The sequence below is a fragment of the Oncorhynchus nerka genome, linkage group LG27, assembly GCF_034236695.1.
Source record: "Oncorhynchus nerka isolate Pitt River linkage group LG27, Oner_Uvic_2.0, whole genome shotgun sequence".
NCBI lineage: Eukaryota > Metazoa > Chordata > Actinopteri > Salmoniformes > Salmonidae > Oncorhynchus > Oncorhynchus nerka.
In genome coordinates, this window is record NC_088422.1 from 68,795,576 (window position 1) to 68,816,278 (window position 20,703).

Here is a 20,703-nt window from a genome sequence, read left to right on the forward strand (position 1 = left end):
GCAACAAAGCATCCTTCACTCATGCTGCCAAACATACCCTCGTAAAACTGACCATCCTACCGATCCTCGACTTTGGTGATGTCACTTACAAAATAGCCTTCAAATTGGATGCAGTCTATCACAGTGCCATCCGTTTTGTCACCAAAGCCCCATATACTACCCACCACTGCGACCTGTACGCTCTCGTTGGCTTGCCCTCGCTTCATACTCGCCGCCAACCCCACTGGCTCTGGGACATCTACAAGTCTCTGTTAGGTAAAGCCCCACCTTATCTAAGCTCACTGGTCACCATAGCAGCACCCACCCGTAGCACGAGCTCCAGCAGGTATATCTCACTGGTCACCCCCAAAGCCAATTCTTCCTTTGGCCGCCTTTCCTTCCAGTTCTCTGCTGCCAATGACTGGAACGAACTGCAAAAATCACTGAAGCTGGAGACTTATATCTCCCACACTAGCTTTACGCACCAGCTGTCAGAGTAGCTCACAGATCACTGCACCTGTACATAGCCCATCTGTAAATAACCCATCCAACCACCTCATCCCCAAACTGTATTTATTTATTTATCTTGCTCCTTTGCACCCCAGTATCTCTACTTGCACATTCATCTTCTGCACATCTACCATTCCAGTGTTTAATTGCTATATTGTAATTACTTTGCCACCATGGCCTAATTATTGCCTTACTAACTCCCTTATCCTACCTCATTTGCAGACACTGTCTATAGACTTTTTGTACTGTATTATTGACTGTATGTTTGTTTATTCCATCTGTTGTTGTATGTGTCGAACTGCTTTGCTTTATCTTGGCCAGGTCGCAGTTGTAAATGAGAACTTGTTCTCAACTAGCCTAGCTGGTTAAATAAAGGTGAAATAAAAAATAAATTAAAATCTTGATGATCAAATATATTTAACAATGCCCTCTATGTTCAAATGTGATGCGATTCTAATGGGATTATAAAGGAATACATTTGATATCAAATTATAAGCAGATGGTACATCTTCTAATTGTGTTTGCATAATGTCTTCCCCTACTGATCCTTACAAATCCCTATCAACGCAATTGTTAAAGCTTTTTAATTCCCAGAGATGCTGAGGCTGCTTAGTGCTCTCTACTTGTGGCATTATCTCTCTAATCAAGTTTGTAATCAAGGCCAGCCAAACAGGCGGCCAGTAATTCATTCTGTTCTGAAGAGGCATGGACTGTGAGTGTCCCACAACGAAGGTTGAGAGGGCAACTGCCACCTCCCTACTGTGGCATAAATATGCTGGTCAAACTACTTAAGCAGTGCAGACGTCTGTCAGGGGCAAAGAACTGTCATAATTATTCGCCTTTAATCCGGTGTTGAAAACACAACTGGCCTGCTGGGGCAACATTCCCTGCCTCTCTTCCATCACATCTATTGTGAGTCTGGCCCTGCTGCAATCTTTGACTGGTGCTTGTGATGACTAAGACACTGAGTGCCAATGACCCTCTAGCTCTCCTTCAGATCATATTGAGAAATGTAGTTTTTGGTTGGATGCTGATACCAGACTTTGATACTGCCATTTATGCCCATTAGGAATCCCGAGGGAGAGGAGGCTGAGAAACTCGGTGCTTTAGCAATAGGGATAGTAATATTCTGGTCACACTGCAACAAACCTCACAAGAGGACCATGGGGCCAGCAGGATTTAACGTATAGAGTGGACTGACCTGTAAAAAGGTATAAATTAGTTCCTCTTGATTGGCGACAGGAAAAGGGGGGTTGGAAGCTGCTCGTATCAGAGGAACAGTTGAGGCATTACACAGAGATCTGTCATCTCTAAAAGCAGCCAGCATGAAGAGGGAATCAGAATGGGTTTTGGGGACATTTTGTTCCAACAGGTACACAACAGAAAATCCATTGGCCCCACTGCACAAAGAACATTATATTCCAGCAGATATGAGAATTACAGCATGATGCTTTGGACTGAGATTTTTACAAAAACCTCTCCACTCTGACTAGGTTCTGCGGAATAAGCCTGGCTTTCTGCTGTGCCCCTTAATTGAGTCTCCATTCTCTCCCACAGCTGCAGTATGCTTGGCACTTACAAAACTGCCACTGAAGCCATTCACAAAGGGCCTGCACTCTGAGCAGATGCAAATACCAATTTTCCAAATTAAAGTTTCATACGACTAGACGATTTGAATTCCATTAACGGCGTCACAACAAAAGGGAGGCCCAGAAAGGAAATGAGTGTACAGTGGGACATGTCATTCGGGTTCAAGTCCAGGTTCTGGCTGGGCCACTCAAGGACATTCAGAGACTTGTCCCGAAGCTGCTCCTGTGTTGTCTTGGCTGTGTGCTTAGGGTCGTTGACCTGTTGAAAGGTGAACCTTTGCCCCCAGTCTGAGGTCCTGAGTTCTCTGGAGTAGGTTTTTTATCAACGATCTCTCTGTACTTTGCTCCGTACATCTTTTCCTCGATCCTGACTAGTCTCCCAGTCCCTGCCGCTGAAAAACATCCCCACAGCATGATGCTGCCACCACCATGCTTCAACGTAGGGATGGTGCCAGGTTTCCTCCAGACATGACGCTTGGCATTCAGGCCAAATAGTTAAATCTTGGATTCATCAGACCAGAGAATCTTGTTTCTCATGGTCTGAGAGTCTTTAGGTCCCTTTTGGCAAACTCCAAGCGGGCTGTCATGTGCTTTTTACTGAGGAGTGGCTTCCGTCTGGCCACTCCACCATAAAAGCCTGATTGGTGGAGTGCTGCAGAGATGGCGGTCCTTCTGGAAGGTTCTCCCATCTCCACAGACGAACTCTGGAGCTCTTTCAGAGTGACCATCGGGTTCTTGGTCACCTCCCTGACCAAGTCCCTTCTCCCCCGATTGCTCAGTTTGGCCGGGCGGCCAGCTCTAGGAAGAGTCTTGGTGGTTCCAAACATCTTCCATTTAAGAAGGATGGGGGCCACTGTGTTCTTGGAAACATTACATTCTGCCTAATTGTTTTTGTACCATTCCCCAGATTTGTGCCTAGAAACAATACGGTCTCGGAGCTCTAGCACGATTCCTTCAACCTCGTGGCTTGGTTTTTGCTCTGACATGCACTTTCCACTGTGGGACCTTATATAGACAGATGTGTGTCTTTCCAAATCATGTCCAATCAATTGAATTTACCACAGGTATACTCTAATCAAGTAGTAGAAACATCTCAAGGATGATCAATGGAAACAGGAAACAGAAAGCGCCTGAGCTCAATTTCAAGTCTCATAGCAAAGGGTCTGAATACTTATGTAAATAAGGTATTTCTGTTTTTTATTTGTAATAAATTAGCAAACATTTCTAAAAACCTGTTTCGCTTTTACATTATAGGGTACTGTGTGTAGATTCATTTTTATTGAATCCATTTTAGAATAAGACTGTAACGTAACAAAATGTGGAAAAAGTCAAGGGGTCTGAATACTTTCAGAATGCAGTGTCTATAGAAAAAGACAATGCAAAACCAATGCGTCAATAAATCGTTGTGGTGCTGAATATGTTATCTTTGCTTTACTGTGAATCCATTACTTTACAAAATAATGACACCATATCGTTCAAGCACTGAATCACTCGTTAGAGGGGAGGAAATAATGGCTTGCACCAGCACATTTGCATCCCTACGAGGCATAAAGTCAAAGTCTCAATGTCCCACTGAACTCACGCTGGCATCAGAGATCAATAGCCTTCTCAACCTTACAATATAATATTGTATATCCATCTTCTATGATGCCCCCCATTGAGCGGCTGTTGAGATGTTTCAGTGCTTATTACCGTTTTCAGGCCTGCAGGGGTGAAATCATTTTTAGGCCTGAGGGGTGACATTGCTCTCATGCTTTCATGTTCCAGAGGAATACAGGGGGAGAGGGATCAGGCCCTGTCTGATATGCACACAGCAGGAGCAACTGGGCACACTGGGTTCCCTCCAGAAGGAGTCACTGTGCATGATGGGGTCAGTTCTAAGACCACTGATGGAAGGACTGGGCCAAATGCTTTCACCATGGTCCCTACCCAAACAGTTGTAGCCTGTTTCAAGTAGGCTTCTCACTCAGGGACACCTAAATGCACACAACAAATATTGATTTCTGTGCCATTGTGCAATTAAGTCTGTTGCTGTGCATGCAAGGATAATGTGTATTCTAAGCGACTTTGATTACAATAATAATGATGACGATGAGGATGAAAATGGGAATGTGTTTCAGCACCTTATTGTTTTGTTTGGCTGTCTGTTTGTGTACTCCACTGTGTCCTCATATAGCGTACCTGTGATGATCAACCGAAATGTAGTAATTGGGTTGTCCAGTGTTCCTCCCTTTGGACAGAGAATAGACTTAATCTACGAGCAACAAGCAGGACACTGTTATGAGATAAACGTGTTCATTTTCTAACATGAACCTCTCCTGTCGAACTGATGAAGTAGTGTGAACAAACAATTATAATACACCTTGTCATTTAGGTCCCAGTGTCTCTATCTTGTGGCTTAATTAAGTATTGCTAGTGATCTCTCATGCTCAGTGCTTCATTCATTGGAAACAAAGTTGAATGTTCAATTTGCAGGGGGAGACACGATAAAAAAAATAGGTCAATCATTTATTTGGATACAGAAACCATTAGGTGTCAACAATTACCATAAGCAATACGGGGATACTTTTATCACAAGTTCATGACATACCAACTGATTCCACTTTTCAACATGAGGAGTGCTTTCTCCAAGCCAGTCAGTCTGATTGTCAGTAAAGGTGACACTATTTAATATGCTGTCATCTCTAGGATACGTTTACTAGGCCTACTCTTAGTATGTGACAGGTTGTAGATGACAAGAATGCATGTGACAATAAATAAGTATTTGACAAGAATGTAAACGTCACATTTCGCTATATAAATTGTATTCTAGGTTTTAATATTTTCCTTGATTGGAAAACAGTAAAGTCAAACTTGAATCATTTTATGACTTCTTGGACTGTACAGTAGCCTACCTTTATGTCAAAATAGGAAAATATTGAAACAATTACAGTTAATAATTGCTGCGACATTGTAAACGAGCAATTACTATCTATTAATTATTAGCACAATTGAAAAGGTTCACAATAAAACCCTCCCACATTCTAATCTAAATGGATAATTGTGGAAATGAATGCACAGTAGCCGATTACACAATTTCACTATCGTATCTCATTGGACAGCGGTTGAACGTATGTTCCACACGCCTTCTGTCGGTCGGGGAAATCGCGACTGGTGTGGACTTAGGGAACGAAAATAGGGAACGTTCGTCACCAAGGCAATCAACTTTACTTTCCAACAACTGAGATATTTTTTAAAATCTTCGACCTACCTATTTGGATTAAATCAGCCTTCTGCGTGTGAAGACACAGTGCGGTTATTGGCTCCGTTGCCCGCGTTTGCAGAACGAATTGCAACGTTGTGGAGTTGTTGTAATTTATCCAGGTTGCTCTCAAGTGACGCGCATAGCACATTCTATGATTTTGGTGGGCGACAGTCGCACTTGTCCTCTGGTATACTGAATTTCGTTGGCTGTATGGAGGGATGTCGGGATGGCTTGCACCAGGAGAACCAAAACTTTGGTGTCTACATGCGTGATCTTGAGTGGCATGACCAACATCGTGTGTCTCCTCTATGTTGGATGGGTCACTAATTATATCGCGAATGTATACATCAAAGTCCCTATGCCTGTCCCAGAGAAAAAGTTAGAAGGCGACAAGAAGGGGGAAACCCTACGGATCATAGAACGACTTGATCGACTTGAGAATGTGGTCAACCAGCACATACAAGGTAAAGTAACCACTACAGTGAGCAAGTATCCTTTAATTGGCATTTGATAGATTCTGAGTTGCATATGTTTAATTGCATTGAATGCATGGTTTGTGATTTATTCATGATATAGGCTCGTTCACATAGGTCGATATCTCCAAACGCAGCAAATAATGACATTGGCCATAACATTGTCCTTTATGAATAATGTGACCGCCATTTGTCATCTCCTTACTTCGAATGGTTTGCCTGTCTGGACCATGTGACAGAAAGGGAAAAGGACAATGAGATCATTGCAAAGGCCATTGATACTCTGGGGGCAAAATTCCTAGTAGTCTATGCATTATAATTTGAACAGTGTTGGTGACCATAATAGCTTCTCCCACCATGTTAAATATACATATAATAAATGTATAGCTGCAGTTATACTCAACCTTATTGTTCAGTTTGCTGTCTCTCACATGCTGAAGCTTGAAACCTTTTTCAAAACCCAAGTCTGTCTCCTTATACATTTTGGCATAATTGTCTATTTTTTTGCGTCTGCTCATCAGGTTTATTATGAAACTCTTGAAGTTTGTTTTTCTGTTAGGCCAATAGTAGAAAACGGTCTAATTCTCTCAGACTGTCTCAAGACTGTCTACAGTTTGTAGTGTAGAATGTGAACTAGCCCAGCATATACTGTACGTATCTGCTACAATGTCATCTATTTTGAGCTATAAACTCAATGTCAAATGTACTGGGACTACATTTTGAAGGATGTTATGTCAATGTAATACGGCACACACAGTATAAACTGTACCCAAACAGACGTTGGTCTGTCTTCCCCAGACATAGCGTTGGAGACATTGTTGAACTTGCAACAAGTGAATTTCCACAGACACTTTTTTTTATACTGTACTTTATAGTGTTATCTCACAAGCTCAAATGCAACAGAATGGTGCCATTAATTCAGTTAATCTAATGGGAATTTGATATAACATTTTTTTTTTTGAATATCCTTTTGACTTTGGATTACTCTTGTGTTCTAGGGAATGTCTGGAATTCCCTTCTCAAATTCCTTCAGGCTTTGCCCCTCGCTACAGCATTACTCCATACTCTTACTGTAATTCTCTCCCTCCCTTTCTGTGTCATGATTTGAGCTTTACTATTGTCAACTTGAGAATAATGTTACCCAGGCTCTGATTTGAAGAGAGGACAGGTAGAGTATGAGTTACAGACAGACAGGGAGGCACCCATCCCTAGGTCACGGGCAGAGGTGGACTGAGCTGTGAGGCACCGTACATAGTCAAGCCTGGCTGGTCAGTTGAGTAAACATTCTTTGTGGGGCCAAGACTACATTTCACTGTTTGGCACTGACAGAGAGCAGCCTGTTGAACAGCGGTCTGTACGTTTTCTGTGTAAGACTGTCTGCCTAACTGTCCTATCTCCTCAGGAAATGTTTTGACTATTTGTGTTACTCAAAAGGGTAAATGTCGCATTAGGTCAGATTGTAAAGATCAATTCAATGTGGCACAGAACACGGCTGGAAGGACAGAATGCCCTCTGTCTATAGCACTATACTGTATGGATGGAGGGTGGACTGATAAAACATGCACTGTAACTCAGCTGTACATGCATGTTGATTTGGAATGTATCATCAATCAGCCTATTAGAGGTGGGCCTCAGGTTTGAGAGCGGTTTGAAGACACTGCTTGGGCAGGCATAAAATATTTGGATTCATTTTGTAGAATAGTAAACTAGGAAGACTCCTACTCAGAACACATCTAGAGTTCTGTTTATCTTGCCAATGTAAGTGCCAAGAATGAAAACATTTCTAGTTTGCGTAGCTGACAAGTCCACACACGCCCACCATAAGTGCTGTTACTGCACTCTATGGCTTTCCTCATACTCCCAAAAGGCTTCATACTGTTAATGCATGTGTGTGAGGGTGCTGCTGTACTAAACGGACAACAACTTACACTGTCCTCTATTAATAAATGCGCTGCCATGACACTTGTTTACCCCGAACAAATGACTATCGTTCTAAACCATTTAGTATGTGACAACCAAATATGGACGGAGTGTTCTTGTACAGAGACATAGAAATGTGTCTTGCACTGTATAACACTGGGCATCATTCAGGCATCAACCACTCCGAATTATGGTGTTTGTCTTGTAAGTGTGAAGTGTCTTTCCTCCTGCAGTGTATTTACCTGGCTTTTTATGAGCATACCAGCGCTCACATTTTGAGCCACTCCGTGTGCTCCTCTACACAGGTAACTGCGAATTCACCTGAGAGGTCTTCTTGAGTCATCAAAAAGTGAATGTGAATTTAGACATGACAGAACTCCAAAGGAGTTTTCTTCCATAAAGTACAGTTGTGCCTCAGACTTTTTTTTTACTATAGATCTCCCCTCTGAACATGAGGAAAGAAAAGACAGAGTATGGGTCTATTTAATGGTGATTGTTTTTGTGAGAAGGCAGTGGTCCTCTGGTTGATTTAACCTCAGGGGCTGTATATTACCCCTGGGGATAACTAATTATATGGTGCTGATTCAGAGGGAGATGATGATGCCTCAATCAAATCAACCTGTCAAATCAATTGAAAAGCCCTCTAAATCATAATGAGTGTTTACTCTTGAGAAGAGGAGTGGGAGAGTGTGTGTGTGTGTGTTATTGTATAATCGAACAAGAAATGTATATCCGATGGTATTATCTTTTTGCATGGTTTTGGCTACAGAGCACATATCTGCCTTGTTGCTTCCACTAAAATATCACTCCACATAATCTGCCATGCCAAGTCAGTTTGCCCCTATATCCTTTCAATGAAATATTGAATGACACATAACGACTGCAAGAGGCTGCAGGCGTTGACCAAGTGTCATAATAATACATAATGCTTAACTTGCTGAATATAGGTTAAATATGGATCGCAAACAAGTGGTTCTCTTGATCTAACATTAGGGCTGAATCGGTCGTGTTCCGCTGAGCTGCTGACGGTTGGGAAGCTGCCCAAAACATTAATCAAGTCATTGGCGATGCCAGGTTACTTATAGATATTTAGTTAAGTACCCTGCTTCCTTTCACTGACAGTCTTTATGTAGCCTACTCTTCAGAGACCAATGAATATCCTCATTTCAGAGCAGAATGCAGATATGCTGTAACCCTTTTCCCTCAAAGGGAAGTGGAGATACAGCATCTCATTCTCCCATACTTCCTTTTTTTTCTCTCAGAATTCCTCTGAGCAACTCCCACAACTCCCTTAGCAGGTTGTGGATTGGTAGAATGTGGGTGTCAGGGTAACATTAGTGCCACCATAATCAAGTAGAAATGTTGTCATTTCTCTACAGCGTGTCTGTTCTTTACAGAGCACAGCCTCAATGTATGTAGTGGTTTTGGGATTGTAAACTTACTGGAATGACTAAGATCTACCAATCCTAAGTGAATGTGGTGTCAGTGAAAGTGTGCTGAAGCAGAGCTGAAGTGTGGATAGGGAGGGGAAAGGGAGTCTCCAGAATGTTGATTTCCTTTACCAGTAAAGGAACGATTATTGAATTACAGTTAAACAAATGCACAGGAGGGCGATTGCTAATGAAAACAATTAATTACCATGTATCCAGAGGGCAAAAGCATCATGAAGAAAATCTGAATAAATTAGAAATTGTAACCTCCCTTGCAAGTATTTCAGTTCTGAGTTTCCCCTGACAATTTACTCTAAACAGGAAAATATCTATGGCACTTCTTCAAGGCTACTGTTCCTTGTTTATTTGAATTAACTAATAAAATAGTATCTTCATGTAATTGTTGTTAGTCACTACTCTGATTCTGAGGTAGATTCATGTCTCATTTCTGGAGAAGTGTAAGGAGGGGGTTATTTTTACGGTTTACTCCGTATCTGCTATAATATCTAGAAACCAACGTGCAGATAATTCAGGACAGCGTTTAGAAGTGTCCCACTGAAACAAAAGCGTTTGACAGCCCTCTCTGGCTTTACCTTGATTAAGATGGTCCCAATGCAGACTCTTCCTCTCCTCTATGCCCCACCATCATCCAAAGCAATTTGTCTCAGTCCCTCATATCTGCCCGGTCTATTTGCTAAGTGCACACATGGGCACAAAGACAGCTTGTGTTCCACCATACAGACTTTTTAGGGAAGGCTCATCTCCATGTGGCGAAATGAGGAAGCTGAGTGAAGGTGACAGTAACTTAGACAAATTGGAGTGCTTTGTTTTTACATGCTAGATTGTCTACCCATATTCATCTGCCATCCTATATACTTCATAATTCATGCCTCTGAGTAAGAAAGCAACATTTTGGTTTGAGCAAAAAATAACGTATTATTTCTGGAGTTCTACAGTCTTTCTAGTTTTCTAATACCCTATTAGTCTTTGTTGTATTCATTTATGAGTAGGAGTGTTTTCTCATAGAGCAGGAAACATACCAGGATGTACTACACAGGGGAAATGCACAAACACATTTTCTTAGGAATTCGTATAGAAACTCCCTGACAAGCATGAAGGAAGGGTTGGCACAGTGGTGCAAATCGAGGTCATGCGGAGCACAGCACAGTCTGGCTGCATTCAAAATCAGGTCTGGAGATATTTACATATGTAGGATCTTAATTTGAGCCATTTTGCTACAGCAGGAAAATAATCCTGCAGCAACAGGAAATGTGAAGTATTATGTGGATTATCACGAATGGACATCTTTGTAGGGGTTGATGCAATTTTTCAAAGGGAAAATCAAGGGAATAAAAGGAAAATCAAAGGGAAATTCCAAACTTCAGAATCCTTTTTAAACCTTAAATACACTACACGTTTTACATTTTCTGCATTTCAGGAAGGTTCTCCTGCAACACAGTGATCAAATTAAGATCCTGTATCTGTAATGAAGATATTATTCCGTAGGTAGTGTCTGCAGGTTAAGACATTTTAAGGTAGGGTATTGCTGGAGTCTATTGGCAAAGAGGAAAAGAAGAGTTGTTCTTTATTGCATGCCTAATTACTCTGCGCCTCTCCCTTGTGAATCAGCAGACTACAGATGTAGGATCTTAATTTGATCACCCTGTTGCAGGTGAACTTTCAAATGTAGTGTATTTGAGGTTTAAAAGGGCTTCTGAAGTTTGACATTTTCAGACATTTCAGACTGGATTTACCCTTTTGAAAAATGTATCAACCTCTACAAAAATGTCTTAATTATAATCCACATTTCCTGTTTAACCATATTTTAACCACTGTAGCAAACTGGCTCAAATTAAGATCCTACATCTGTATCCTGCTGAATGTTGGTGTAAACCGTGGATTGATAACCCAGAGACTGAAGGAAGAGATGACAGGAAGGAAGGAGGATACTCAGCAGGAGGCTGCCTCACCAGTGACCTGCCCGGAGATTCATCGCTGTTAACCCTAATTGGGATGTTAATCAAAACGCGTATGTCTCATCATGTCCCCAGCTCACTGGCTCCCAGGGCTCATAAAACAATAATAATAATCCATCACTGATACAGAAGTGAACCGAATGGACCTAACTAACTGTCATTGTGTGTTATTCTATGATCGTTATTCATTGGCACATGCATAGCTGTGAGACTTGAGGTTGTTGCTATGTCGTTGTTTAACAGTCAGTGAGTGAAACAACTCCCTCCTGCATCAGTGTTCTTATTACGGAGTGTACTGAGTGGAGAGGCTTTCTAACTTATACTAACTATTGAGTGTATGACGCAGCTAGTTACAGAGAAGCTACTTTTTTGCACCCATATCTTGAGCAGGGGATTCTAATTAGCGGCAATGGGACCTAATTGCTGGTTAATTAGAGGGAATGAGGAACCTGTGAGTAGCTGTGAGTATCGGCCCAATCAGCCAGAGTTGATCCTGACAGAAATTAGCGCTCCACTGCAGACAGGCATTTGTGCTGATGTATTGCAAGAGAGTGCTACTAAGGCATCTCATACCCACAGGATGTTGAAAATCAGCCTCAATTATCACTATGTCTCATTTGATAATTTTTTCCCTGGAACTTAATTACTTAGTGCCGCTAAATTCTCCTGTTATCTAATTGTTTTTCAGTATTCCTCACAAAACACCTGAAGGCAACACCCACACCACACAGGTTTATTTTCAGATGTTTATTAAAATCGCTATAGCAATTAGCATCTGGCCACTTTTGTCCACTGGGCTGAAACACGTCCTGTTATTCATAATATTTATTACCAATCCATATAATCACAATCTGCCCTGTGTGCATTAAAGACATACCTCATTCATGCTGTTGTGTTTTCTTATAGTGCACATTATTACTATCAATAATAGACTGCACATTACTATCATTATATTGAACATATTCCAAGTAGGGCTGTGGGGGTCATGACATTTTGTCAGTCGGTGATTGTCAAGCAAATAACTGCCGGTCTCACACGGCAATGTACTGTTAATTAACATAAACACTTTTAGCATCTCCTGGCTTCCACGCATAGCCTACAAGCCACTGATGCAGACCTTAGGAACATCTACATTTTAAAAAGTTGAATTAATCCATTTAATATAGCCTACACCATCACAATAAATCCATGATTAATTTTAGCCCGGTCTAAAGAAACATGATATGAAGAAAATGTAGTCTTTCAGAAGATCAGTACAGCATTCTGAGTTGTCCATATATTAGCCATATGGCTGTGGGCTACACTAGTTCATTTAGCAGACGAGTTGCTTAGATTCCACATGATTTTATAGTATGGAGAATACAATTGAACATAGCTGAATAAAAATGAAAGGATATTTTCCCCAAATTATTTCCAAAGAAGTGCACGCTATTCTGTGTTAACAAAGAAACAGGTCCTGATATACATAAATAACTCAATATTAATCATAACTTTAGTTGTGATGTAAACGTTGGGCTATATGTTTAGATTTAGGCATGAGCTCTGATTTGTTTGTTCTGCAGGCTGCACAAACTTCGTCAATCACTCATTCACAATTTGACAAGCATTTGATAATATTCTCAACAGCCCATTGTTCCAATAGCAGTCGGAAATGTGTTTTGTCTTGTCCCGTGTATATATAATATCTTCATATATATTTCGTATATATTGTTAATCTCAATTTCCATCTACGGACTGAACATACTCTCCTGCAACCCGCCTCACCCAATGTGGTACGGATCTGCTATTGTTTTATACTTTAGAACCAGAACCCCCATCAGAAGCTTACTAGCTAGTCGTCAGTTAGCCACTGCTAGCGGTCATCTCCGTTAACTCGGACATCAGCCAGCCTCAGTCCGGTCAATTCCTGCCAGTCTGCACAGCGTGATATCAACCCAGAGCATATCGCACTGCTTTTTCTCTACTACCGCTCCTGAGTCCTACTGCAAGCTCTGGACCTTTTACACCGGATCTTCGCAGCTAGCTAGCTCCTATCAGAGTGGCTACTCCTGGCTGACGTCTCTGTCCCGAAGCAAGCACCAGTTAGCCTGGAGCTAGGCCCATCTCCCGGCTAGCCGAAGAGGTCCATCAGCCAATTCTTGGGCTACAATACCTCGTTTGCCAATTTGCCTGGACCCGTGGCTGCCGACACGGAGCCCAATCCATCATGACTGGTCCACCAAAGTAACCGTCCGAGGTGGTTTCAACAGGCTCTTCCGTTGCGACGTCCCCTGTTTTGGTTAGTGATTGCCTTTATTTCACTGTAGAGCCTCCAGCCCTGCTCAATATGCCTTAGCTTGTCCTTCTGTTCCACCCCCCACACATGCGGTGACCTCACCTGGCTTATATGGTGCCTCCTAGAGACACAATCTCTCTCATCCATCACTAAATGCCTATGTTTACCTCTACTGTACTCGCATCCTACCATACCCTTGTCTGTACATTATGCCTTGAATCTATTCTTCTGTGCCCAGAAATCTGCTCCTTTTATTCTCTGTTCCAAACGCACTAGACGACCAGTTCTTATAGCTTTTAGCCGTACCCTTATCCTACTCCTCCTCTGTTCCTCTGGTGATGTAGAGGTTAATTTGTAAGTCGCTCTGGATAAGAGCGTCTGCTAAATGACTTAAATGTAACCCAGGCCCTGCAGCCCCCAGCACCACTCCCATTCCCCAGGCGCTCTCATTTGTTTACTTCTGTAATCGTAAAAGCCTTGGGTTTCATGTATGTTAACAGTAGAAGCCTCCTCCCTAAGTTTGTTTTATTCACTGATTCAGCACACTCCGCCAACCCAGATGTCCTAGCCGTGTCCGAATCCTGGCTTAGGAAGGCCACCAAAAATCCTGATATTTCCATCCCTATAACATTTTCCAACAAGATAGAACTGCCAAAGGGGTCTGAGTTGCAATCTACTGCAGAGAGAGCCTGCAGAGTTCTGCCATACTATCCAGGTCTGTGGCCAAACAATTCAAGCTTCTACTTTTTTAAATCCACCTTTCCAGAAACAAGTCTCTCACCGTTGCCGCTTGTTATAGGCCCCTTTCAGCCCCCAGCTGTACCCTGGACACCATATGTGAATTGATTGCCCCCCCCCCCCCCCCTGTCTATCTTCAGAGTTTGTACTGTTAGGTGACATAAACTGGGACATGCTTAACACCTCGGCCATCCTACAATCAAGCTAGATGCCCAAAATGATCAAGGAACCTACCAGGTACAACCCTAAATCCGTAACTATGGGCACCCTCTTAGATATCATCCTGACCAACTTGCCCTCTTGATACACATCTGCTGTCTTCAACTAGGATCTCAGCGATCACTATCTCATTGCCTGCGTGCGACAACCGCTCCCTAAAACACTTCAGCGAGCAGGCCTTTCTAATCGACCTAGCCCCGGGTATGCTGGAAGGATATTGACCTCATCCCATCAGTAGAGGATGCCTGGTTGCTCTTTTAAATGTGCTTTCCTCACCATCTTAAATAAGCATGCCCCATTCAAAAAATGTAGCGCTAAGAACAGCATTTTATTGATCACCTACCAACCAGGAACAATTCCGGCTCTCACAGACCTGTTAGTTTTCTTTAAAATGCAAATTAATTACTTAAACCATACAATGTGATTTTCTGGATTTTTGTTTTAGATTCCATCTCTCACAGTTGAAGTGTACCTATGATAAAAATTACAGACCTCTACATGCTTTGTAAGTAGGAAAACCTGCAAAATCGGCAGTGTCAAATACTTGTTCTCCCCACTGTGTATATATATATATCTCAGTCAGTTAGGAAAGCAAAGGCTAGCTTTTTCAAACAGAAATTTGCATCCTGTAGCACTAATTACAAAATGTTTTGGGACACTGTAAAGTCCATGGAGAATAAGAGCACCTCCTCCCAGCTGCCCAATGCACTGGGGACAGGAAACATTGTCACCACTGATAAATCTACGATAATCAATCATTTCAATAAGCATTTTTCTACGGCTGGCCATGCTTTCCACCTGGCTACCCCTACCCCATCCAACACCTCCGCACCATCTGCAGCAACTTGCCCAAGCCTCCCCCTGCTTTTCCTTCACCAAAATCCAGACAGCTGATGTTCTGAAAGAGCTGAAAAATTGGGATCCCTACAAATCAGTTGGGCTAGACAATCTGGACCCTCTCTTTCAAAACTTTCTGCTGAAATTGTTGCAACCCCTACTACTAGCCTCTCGTATCGTCTGAGATCCCCAAAGATTGGAAAGCTGCTGCGGTCACCCCCCCCCCCCCTTCAAAGGGGGAGACACTCTAGACCCAAACTGTTATAGACCTATATCAATCCTGCCCTGTTAACTTGGCTTTTGAAGATTTTAGAAAGGCAGATCACTGACCATTTTGAATCCCACTGTACCTTCTCCACTGCAATCTGGTTTCCGAGCTGCTCATGGGTGCACCTCAGCCACGCTCAAGGTCCTAAACGATATCATAACCGCCATCAATAAAAGGCAGTACTGTGCAGCCGTCTTCATCGTCTTGGCCAAGGCTTTCGACTCTGTCAATCACCGCATTCTTAGCCTTGGCTTCTCAAATGACTGCCTCGCCTGGTTCACCAACTACTTCTCAGATTTCAGTGTGTCAAATCGTAGGGCCTGTTGTCCGGACCTCTGGCAGTCTCAATGGGGGTGCCACGGGTCAATTCTCGGGCCGACTCTCTTCTCTGTATACATCAATGATGTCGCTCTTGCTACTGGTGATTCTTCATCCACCTCTACACAGACGACACCATTCTGTATACATCTGGCCCTTCTTTGGACACTGTGCTAACAAACCTCCAAGCAAGCTTCAATGCCATAACACTCCTTCCATGGCCTCCAACTGCTTTTAAATGCAAGTAAAACTAAGTGCATGCTCATCAACTGATTGCTGCACGCGCCCGCCCGAATAGCATCACTACTCTGGATGGTTCTGACTTGGAATATGTGGACAACTACAAATACTTAGGTGTCTGGTTAGACTGTAAACTCTCCTTCCAGACTCTCATTAAGCATCTCCAATCCAAAATTAAATCTAGAATCGGCTTCCTATTTCGCAACAAAGCCTCCTTCACTCATGCTGCCAAACATACCCTCGTAAAACTGACTATCCTACGGATCCTTGACTTCGGCGATGTAATTTACAAAATAGCCTCCCACAGTCTACTCAGCAAATTGGATGCAGTATATCACAGTGCCATTCGTTTTGTCACCAAAGCCCCATATACTACCCACCACTGTGACCTGTATGCTCTAGTTGCCAAACCCACTGGCTCCAGGGCGTCTAAGTCTTTGCTAGGTAAAGCTCCGCGCCTTGTCTCAGCACACTGGTCAGCATAGCAACATCCACCCATAGGACGCGTTCCAGCAGGTATATTTCACTGGTCATCCCCAAAGCCAACACTTACTTTGGTCGCCTTTCCTTCCAGTTCTCTGCTGCCAATGACTGGAACGAATTGCAAAAATTGCTGAAGCTGGAGTTTTATATCTCCCTCTCTAACTTTAAGCATCAGCTGTCAGAGCAGTTTATACCTATCACCGTGCCTGTACACAGCCAATCTGTAAATGGCACACCCAACTACCTCATCCTGATATTGTTACTTATCCTCTTGTTCTTTTGTACCCCAGTATCTCTACTTGCATATCATCATCTGCACATCTATCACTCCAGTATTAATTAATTATTTTGCCTCTATGGCCTATTTATTGCCTTTTATATTTTGGCAGGTAGCCTAGTGGTTAGAGAGTTGAACTAGTAACTGAAAGGTTGCAAGATCGAGTCCCCGAGCTGACAAGGTAAAACTCTGTCGTTCTGCCCCTGAACAAGGCGCTGTTCCTAGGCCGTCATTGAAAATAAGAATTTGTAATTAACTGACTTGCCTAGTTAAATAATGGTAAAATAAAATTTGCACACACTGTACATAGATTATCCTATTGTGTTATTGACTGTACGTTTGTTTGTAACTCTGTGGTATTTTTGTTGCACTGCTTTGCTTTATCTTGGCCAGGTCGCAGTTGTAAACTGGCCTACCTGGTTAAATAAAGGTGAAATAAAAAAATGAATTTCCCAGTGGCATCCCCCTTGTGTGGCCATAATGCCACCTAAAAAATCCATGCCTTTTGCGTTGGCCGTTGTGCCCTTGTGCTGAATATAACAATTATAATTCCCCCCCCCCTGGCTGTGGCACTCCAAAGCGCCTCTCACTCACATGGCTCTCTCGGATATCTAAATTCTTATTAACCAATGCCCTTCACGTGATCAGGTCCGACTCCGGGATGCTGGCCTTCTAGGCAGAGTTCCTCTGTCCAGTGTCTGTGTTCTTTTGCCCATCTTAATCTTTTCATTTTATTGGCCAGTCTGAGATATGGCCTTTTTATTTTCAACTCTGCCTAGAAGGCCAGCATCCCAGATTCACCTCTTCACTGTTGACGTTCAGACTGGTGTTTTGTGGGTACTGTTTAATGAAGCTGCCAGTTGAGGTCTTGTGAGGCGTCTGTTTCTCAAACTAGACACTCTAATGTACTTGTCTTCTTGCTCAGTTGTGCACCGGGGCCTCACACTCCTCTTTCTATTCTGGTTAGAGCCGGTTTGCACTGTTCTGTGAGGGGAGTAGTACACAGCATTGTACAAGATCTTCAGTTTCTTGGCAATTTCTCGCATGGAATAGCCTTAATTTCTCAGAACAAGAATAGATTGACGAATTTCAGAAGAAAGGTCTTTGTTTCTGGCCATTTTGAGCTTGTAATCGAACCCACAAATGCTGATGCCCCAGGCCAGTTTTATTGCTTCTTTAATCAGAACCACAGTTTTCATCTGTGCTAACATAATTGCAAAAGGGTTTTCTAATGAACAATTAGCCTTTTAAAATGAAACATGGACTAGCTAACACAACGTGCCATTGGAACACAGGAGAGATGGTTGCTGATATTGGGCCTCTGTATGCCTAGATATTCCATAAAATCCACAAATTAAAGTTTGTCACGTGCGCCGAATACAACACCTTACAGTGAAATGCTTACTTACAGGCTCTAACCAATAGTGCAAAAGAGGTATTAGGTGAACAATAGGTAAGTATAGAAATAAAAACTACAGTAAAAAGTCAGTGAAAAACAGTAGCGAGGCTACATACAGACACCGGTTAGTCAGGCTGATTTGAGGTAGTATGTACATGTAGATATGGTTAAAGTGACTATGCATATATGATGAACAGAGAGTAGTAGTAGCGTAAAGAGGGGTTGGTGGGTGGTGGGACACAATGCAGTTAGCCAATGTGCGGGAGCACTGCTTGGTCGGGCCAATTGAGGTAGTATGTACATGAATGTATAGTTAGTGACTGCATATATGATAAAACCGAGAGAAGCAGCAGCGTAAAAGAGGGGTTGGGCGGGGAACACAATGCAAATAGTCCGGGTATGTACAGCCCCGTCGATGAGTGAGGGCGTGCTCGGTCCTCCTTTTCCTGTAGTCCACAATCATCTCCTTTAGTCTTCGTTACGTTGAGGGATAGGTTGTTATTCTGGCACCACCCGGTCAGGTCTCTGGCCTCCCTATAGGCTGTCTCGTTGTCGGTGATCAGCCTATCACTGTTGTGTCATCTGCAAACTTATTGATGGTGTTGGAGTCGTGGGTGAACAGGGAGTACAGGAGGGGACTGAGCATGCACCCCTAAGCGGCTCCAGTGTTGAGGATCAGCGTGGCAGATGTGTTGCTACCTAACCTCACCACCTGGGGGTGACCCGTCAGGAAGTCCAGGATCCTGTTGCAGAGGAAGGTGTTTAGTCCCAGGATCCTTAGCTTAGTGATTAACTTTGAGGGCAATATGGTGTTGACTACAGCTCAGCGTACAATGAATGGTTATTCTCACATATGTTAATTTTGTTCACGTGGGAAAGGGCAGTGTGGAGTGCAATAGATTGCATCATCTGTGGATCTGTTTGGGCGGTATGCAAATTGGAGTGGGTCTAGGGTTTCTGGGATAATGGTGTTTATGAGCCAGCCTTTCAAAGCACTTCATTGCTACAGACGTGAGTGCTATCGGTCTGTAGTCATTTAGGCAGGTTGCCTTTGTTCTTTGGCACAGGGACTATGGTGGTCTGCTTGAAACATGTTGGTATTACAGACTCAATCAGGGATATGTTGAAAATGTCATTGAAGACGCCTGCCAGTTGGTCAGCACACGTCCTGGTAATCCGTGTGGCCCCGCAGCCTTGTGTATGTTGACCTGTTTTAAAGGTCTTACTCACGTCTGCTACTGAGAGCGTGATCACAGTCCGGAACAGCTGATACTCTCATGCGTGTCTGTGTTGCTTGCCTCGAAGCGAGCATAGAAGTGATTTAGCTCGTCTGGTAGGCTCGTGTCACTGGGTAGCTCGCGGTTGTGCTTCCGTTTATAGTTTGCAAGCCCTGCCACATAAGATGAGCATCGGAGTCGGTGTGGTATGACTCAATCTTAGCCCTGTTTTGACGCTTTGCCTGTTTGATGGTTCATCGCAGGGCATAGCAGGATTTCTTGTAAGCTTCCGGGTTAGTGGCAGCTCTGCCGTTTTTAGTTCTGTGCAAATGTTGCCTGTAATCCATGGCTTCTGGTTGGGGTATGTATGTACAGACACTGTGGGGATGACGTCCTCGATGCACTTATTGATAAAGTCAGTGACTGATGTGGTGTACTCATCAATGCCATCGGAAGAATCCCGGAACATGTTCCAGTCTGTGATAGCAAAACTGTCCTGTAGTTTATCATCTGCTTCATCTGAGCACTTTTTTTTTATAGACCGAGTCACAGGTGCTTCCTGATTTAAATTTTTGATTGTAAGCAGGAATCAGGAGGACTGAGTTGTGGCTGGATTTACCAAATGGAGGGAGAGCTTTGTACGTGTCTGTGTATTGAGTACATGTGATCTAGAATGCACATTTAACATGCCGATAGAAATTAGGTAGAACTGATTTAAGTTTCCCTGCATTAAAGTCTCCGGCGACTAGGAGCGCCGCATCTGGGTGAGTGGTTTCCTGTTTGCTTATTTCCTTCATTTGCTGACTGAGTGAGGACTTAGTGCCAGCATCTGTCTGTGGTGGTAAATAAACAGCCACTAAAAGTATAGCTGAAAACTCTCTAGGCAAGTAGTGTGGCCTGCAATTTATATCAATATAAGCAAAATCTAGAAACGTCCTCCGATTTCGTGCACCAGCTGTTATTTACAAATATGCACGGACTGCCCCGCCTCGAGTGTGCTGTTCTATCTTGCCGGTGCAGCGTATATTCCACTAGCTGAATATCCATGTCGTAATTCAGCCACGATTCTGTGAAACATGTCCTGTTGGTAGGATATTCGTAATCGTACCTCATCTAATTTATTGTACAATGATTGCATGTTGGCGAGTAATATTGATGGTAACGGCAGCTTTCCTACTCACCTTCTGCGGGTCCACTCGAGGCATCCCACTGTGTGTCCCCTGTACCTGCGTTTCTGCCTCTTGCAAATAACAGGGATGTTGGCCCTGTCCTGTGCCTCTTGCTTGTTGAAGAAAAACTCTTTGTCTAATC

The 20,703-nt window shown here is 43.0% G+C and overlaps 1 protein-coding gene across 1 annotated transcript in view; it reads left to right on the forward strand.

Moving 5' to 3' along the window:
- Window positions 1-5,172: 5,172 nt before the first annotated feature.
- LOC115112210 (polypeptide N-acetylgalactosaminyltransferase 18-like) overlaps window positions 5,173-20,703 on the forward strand; it is an 85,715-nt gene continuing 70,184 nt past the window's right edge. Inside the window, exon 1 of the mRNA XM_029639089.2 lies at window positions 5,173-5,786. Within this exon, the coding sequence (XP_029494949.1) occupies window positions 5,549-5,786 (238 nt within the window). The 5' untranslated portion in view covers window positions 5,173-5,548. The remainder of the gene's footprint in view (window positions 5,787-20,703) is intronic.